General features: G+C 39.2%; 1 protein-coding gene across 1 annotated transcript; it reads left to right on the top strand.

The window, feature by feature from the left end:
* The first annotated feature begins 437 nt into the window (after nucleotides 1–437).
* Nucleotides 438–4,601, top strand: yy1a (YY1 transcription factor a). Its single transcript, XM_077239853.1, has 5 exons — nucleotides 438–1,098; nucleotides 2,500–2,662; nucleotides 3,084–3,144; nucleotides 3,324–3,482; nucleotides 3,595–4,601. Exons 1-5 carry the CDS (start codon nucleotides 588–590, stop codon nucleotides 3,775–3,777), a joined length of 1,077 nt encoding a protein of 358 aa, XP_077095968.1. The 5' UTR covers nucleotides 438–587; the 3' UTR covers nucleotides 3,778–4,601.
* The last annotated feature ends 496 nt before the right edge of the window (nucleotides 4,602–5,097 follow it).

The raw sequence follows: 5,097 nt of genomic DNA, 5'->3' as shown, positions 1-5,097 counted from the left end.
CATTACACAACAAATACAAAACATTATATTGTTTAAAGTCATCATGTATAAAAAGAAAAGAGTTTGTATTCCAGAATCCAGACCATTTCGTTGTATATGCCTATATGGAACTTAGTATATTATAGTATATCACTTCACTTCCATCTTATGGTATATCAGATCACTTCCACCTAGTTGTAAATCTATAGTTTCACTTTATTAAAAATCCTTTTTATGTCAATCCAAAATATATTTGCTTATTCAATTAAAGTTTCCGTGTCATTAGCTTACTACATACATATTTCCGATGATAAAGTTATTTTATTTTTGATATCCGGCCGTTTCTCAACTTTTTTCTAAACGATGCGTCAAGGAAGATTTAAAAACTCGCTAGTAATTTACAAATGTTTAGTGTTGGTGGTGAGAATGAGGTCAAACGAAGAAGAAGATCTCGCGAGATTTCGCTTGTCTGATCCTCAGGCAGAGTCCGTGAACGGAGTCAGTCAATGTGGGACGGAGTTTTGCCTGTTTGTTAGTGGAGAAGGAGGGGGAGAGCGGGCCGTTGACTTGACACAGGGCTTGCTTGAAAATCAGTTCGGAGAGCAAGAATGGCGTCGGGTGAGACACTGTACATTGAAACCGACGGCTCGGAGATGCCGGCCGAGATCGTCGAGCTGCACGAAATCGAAGTTGAGACCATCGAAACTACAGTGGTCGGCGGAGACGACGACGACGACGACGAGCACCAGCCGATGATCGCTCTGCAGCCTCTAGACGATCCGAACCACGTCAACCATCAGGAGGTGATTTTGGTTCAAACTCGCGAGGAGGTCGTGGGCTGCGATGATTCAGACCTCCACGCAGACGACAGCTTCGAGGACCAGATCCTCATTCCCGTCCCTGTTCCGGTGGCAGAGGAGGAATATATCGAGCAGACTTTAGTGACCGTGTCTGGCAAGAACCCGTCGGGTAGGATGAAGAAAGGGGGAGGCAGTGGGAAAAGAATGGTCAAAAAGAGCTTCCTCAACTCCGCCGAGGCGAGCGGACGCAAATGGGAGCAGAAGCAAGTGCAGATCAAAACACTGGAGGGGGAGTTTTCCGTCACTATGTGGGCATCGGGTAAGTTTTGACATCACATCAAGTGCTTTGTTCTCGCGCAGGCCTCGTGTGGGCCCTCTTCCTGTCGAGCCCGTTATAAAGCTCCCAGATAGTTCAGTGCCAGAAATGATTTTCAGACCGAAAAGGCCACTTGTAAGGATGGCCCCGGTCTAAATGTTTTTGTTTTGATGGGAAGCCATGTTTTAAGTGTGGATGGGCGCCGCCATATTCCTCCAGACCATTATGGCGGCCCCGAAACATGGCGGTTGTGTGAGCGGGGAAAGATGGCGGCGGGAGCGGAGAGAGGCGCTGTGAGTCCGCCGCGCTGCTGCAGGCCGCAATGGCGCAGCTCATTTTGAAGAAGGGGAGGGACCTAGTCACACGATCTGCTGTTTGTCTGCAAATTATCTGATCCGCTTCATTCTCTCAATAAACAAATGTTACCGCGTATTTAAATCTTGGAATTGACAAATTAAGATACATTTTGCAGTTTCTTGTGCCGTGGAGCGATAATTCTGTTTAGTAAGACGTGATTAGCATTTGTACACATTTAACAGACAGATGCATTTTTGTTAAAAATGCTGCGTATTTAATATTAGTAGTAACGTTAGTAAATGTTCAACATTTATGGTGGAAAGCAAATTGTGTAGTTGGGAGAATACAGAAGTATTTGTAGCTGTTGCGATTTTGATATCTTTGCTGACGATTGTAATTGTGGTGGTAAACGACAGTGTAAATTCAGAACATGCAATTTAATCTCTTTGAACTTGAAATGGTTAAATAAAATGTGTTTTTTTTTATTCTGAAGAAACTAAGTTACTAGCCTAGTAGTTCTACTGGATGCTGAATCCAGCTGATCCTGAATATTAGCTAGCGTTATATTCGTTATTGTTGTGGGTATTGTGCATTAGTTTCTTAAGGTTTTCACTTTCGTGCGTAGTTTTAGGGGCGTCTGGTCTGTAATGACCAAAAGTGTTTAGCATTACTTGAATATTAAATTTAAAAAATGAGCATGGATTAAGTCTTGTGCTGTGAACAGCCACAGACTGCGCATGCGCGTCTACTCATTTTATTTGGAACATTCGCATAACGCAATTATTCACTTGAAAAAAAAAGACATAAAACGCGCACTTCATTGCATTTCTATGCTTTCTTAAAATGACCTTATTTGGATGCGGAATACGTGACTGAAATTTAAAGTGCTCATAATCGCGTCAGCATATTAACTGCTTATGCATCGGTTCTCGGAGACAATTAAGAGATCATTTGTTTTACCCTGAAGATGAATCACTTATGACTTGGGTGTTGACTGTCATCCGTGCATTTAGTTTTTGTTTGCTATAACGCTTTGCTCATTATGAATACAGAGTGTGTGATTTGATTAAGTACTTGGCTAAACCTTTAATCTTGTTTTTTGCACAGATGATAAGAAAGATGTCGATCATGAGACCGTGGTGGAGGAGCAGATCATTGGGGAAAACTCTCCTCCTGATTACTCCGAGTATATGACAGGGAAAAAACTGCCACCTGGTGGCATACCTGGAATTGACCTGTCAGACCCCAAACAGCTGGCAGAGTTTGCCAGGTGGGTATTCAGCCAAAAGATTAAGAAACTTTATATGAAGTTGCAAACATGGGTTCAGGAGGAGCCTAATCATTCAGTCCTGTCAATCATCATTATGATAAGTAGCAGTCATTTATGGCATAACGTTTTACAGTAGGCCCTAAGCATGAGAACTTATTAGGGCAGAATTTAAAACGGATTAGTCCAGAAAATAAATCTGTATGTTATTGTTACACCGATATGATTTTTATGTAGTATATTGAAGGAAAAAAAATAAAATAACCGTCGTCACAAGTAAAATTTTTCAAAGCCAGTCCATAGTTGTTTTAGATTAAAATATATATATATTATGGTGACAGCTGCCTTTAGTTTTTGTTTTGACTTGTGTATTAAACAGTGCACACACAAATGTGTCTTATTCTTAATATTTTTCACTATGCAGAATGAAGCCCAGAAAAATAAAAGAAGACGACTCTCCAAGAACGATAGCATGCCCGCACAAAGTGAGTGCCTATTTTTAGCATTTATGAACATTGTTGCATTTTGGTAACAGAAGTGCTAATTTAGGATATTGTGCTTCAACATCAAAATGGGATCACTGTTTAATATTGATGATTTTATTTTTTTACTTTATCTTTATTTTTAGGAGTTTAGTTGTTTATCATCATTGTCTTTATCATAGGGTTGCACAAAAATGTTTCGGGACAACTCCGCTATGAGAAAGCACTTGCACACCCATGGGCCACGGGTTCATGTCTGCGCTGAATGTGGGAAGGCGTTTGTGGAAAGTTCCAAGCTAAAACGACATCAGTTGGTTCATACTGGTGAAAAACCTTTCCAGGTAAGATTATTTTTAAAAAATTGGATAATGCTGTTCAGAATGGTGTAGAATTGAATGAAATATGTTAAATCTAACTAATAAATATCCTAATGCTTTATCTTTCCCTCCACAGTGTACTTTTGAGGGATGTGGAAAGCGCTTTTCTTTGGACTTTAACTTGCGCACACATGTGCGGATTCACACTGGAGACAGACCGTATGTTTGCCCGTTTGATGGCTGTAACAAGAAATTTGCTCAGTCCACCAACCTGAAGTCTCACATTTTGACACACGCGAAAGCTAAGAACAATCAGTGAGATTGCTCGCTGAGGAAAGTTCCCTAAAGACTTTGTCTGACAACAGCTTCCTGCTCCAAAACCCACTTTGTATGTCGTTTCTAGAACCATTCTTTTCTAAGAGAATCTCAGCGCACATTTTGATGGGAAATGAAATGTGAATGAGGACCTGATACCAAACTATCCCGTCAACCTACTCATGGTATAGACCTGAATTAAATAACTTCCCGGTTATGAGAGTTTCTTCTTTTGAAGATGTGATTGTTTTTGTGGACCCTCATTCACATACAAGATGCTCATTATCCTGAGCCCAAAGAAGCAAATTGTCCATCAGTGTGTCCGTTTCTACCAGTTTGCAAAGACAAGGACTGCTTTTTAGATGTCTTCAAAGTGTGCATATTGTACACTTTTTAGAGCGTAGAGCTGTCTGTGTGTGTGTGTGTGTGTGTGTGTGTGTGTGTGTGTGTGTGTGTGTGTGTGTGTGTGTGTTGTCCCTGAGACTTAAAACCTGTGAATGCTTTTCTTTAAGGAGAATGAGTTGGCATTCAGCTTCTTTCTTTTTTTTCAATGTAAATACAGCTTTTCTTTGTGAGAGGTATCCTGTGCAGGTATCTCATTTTGTATACCTGACATGTATAAATGTTTTGAAATCATGTAGATAATAGAGATGTTGATTAGATTGTGTTTAACCAATTAAAACAGTTTTATTCAGCTTCAGGAAGTACTGCTACATACACATGCCTTCTTTTGTAACACGATAACAATCTACTCAGTATGTGAAAAGACACTTTTCCATTGAATTCTCTAATTTATTTGATGATATGGAATAAAGCTAAACTCCCCTGTGTAGTTGTCAAGAGCCTGAAGTTCATCATCATGCTGTTATATGCTAAATGCGCTCAACTGATTGTTAAAGCTGCACAATCCTTGCTTTTACAATTGTTTTAATTTGATTTCACAAATGACTGCCTGAATGTGATTGGGTCTGCTTCATGGTAACTGTCAAAAAGTTGTATTGCCTCTAGTAGACAACAGTAACAAGCAGCAGTGAGTGAACATAAAATTTGACAATGTATCGATGTTGTATATACATGTTTTATATGTATATATATGTGTGTGTGTGTGTGTGTTTTAATCCTAACATATAACTAACCATAAATATATTTATTCAAATTATATTGTTTAAAAAAAAATTGCAACACTAACATTGCATACTTTGAGCTAATGTTGTTAAAGCAAAACAACTTCAAATATGCAAAATATTCAGTTATAACTATAAAATTAGACATTTATGCTTAAATATTTATGCAGTAATGTGCTATTAGCGATGAAGATGACTTA

This window comes from Siphateles boraxobius, unplaced genomic scaffold (assembly GCF_051911475.1).
Source record: "Siphateles boraxobius isolate OS27281-9 unplaced genomic scaffold, OSU_SipBor_1 22, whole genome shotgun sequence".
Taxonomy (NCBI): Eukaryota; Metazoa; Chordata; class Actinopteri; order Cypriniformes; family Leuciscidae; genus Siphateles; species Siphateles boraxobius.
This window is presented reverse-complemented; position numbering and strand designations above follow the sequence as displayed.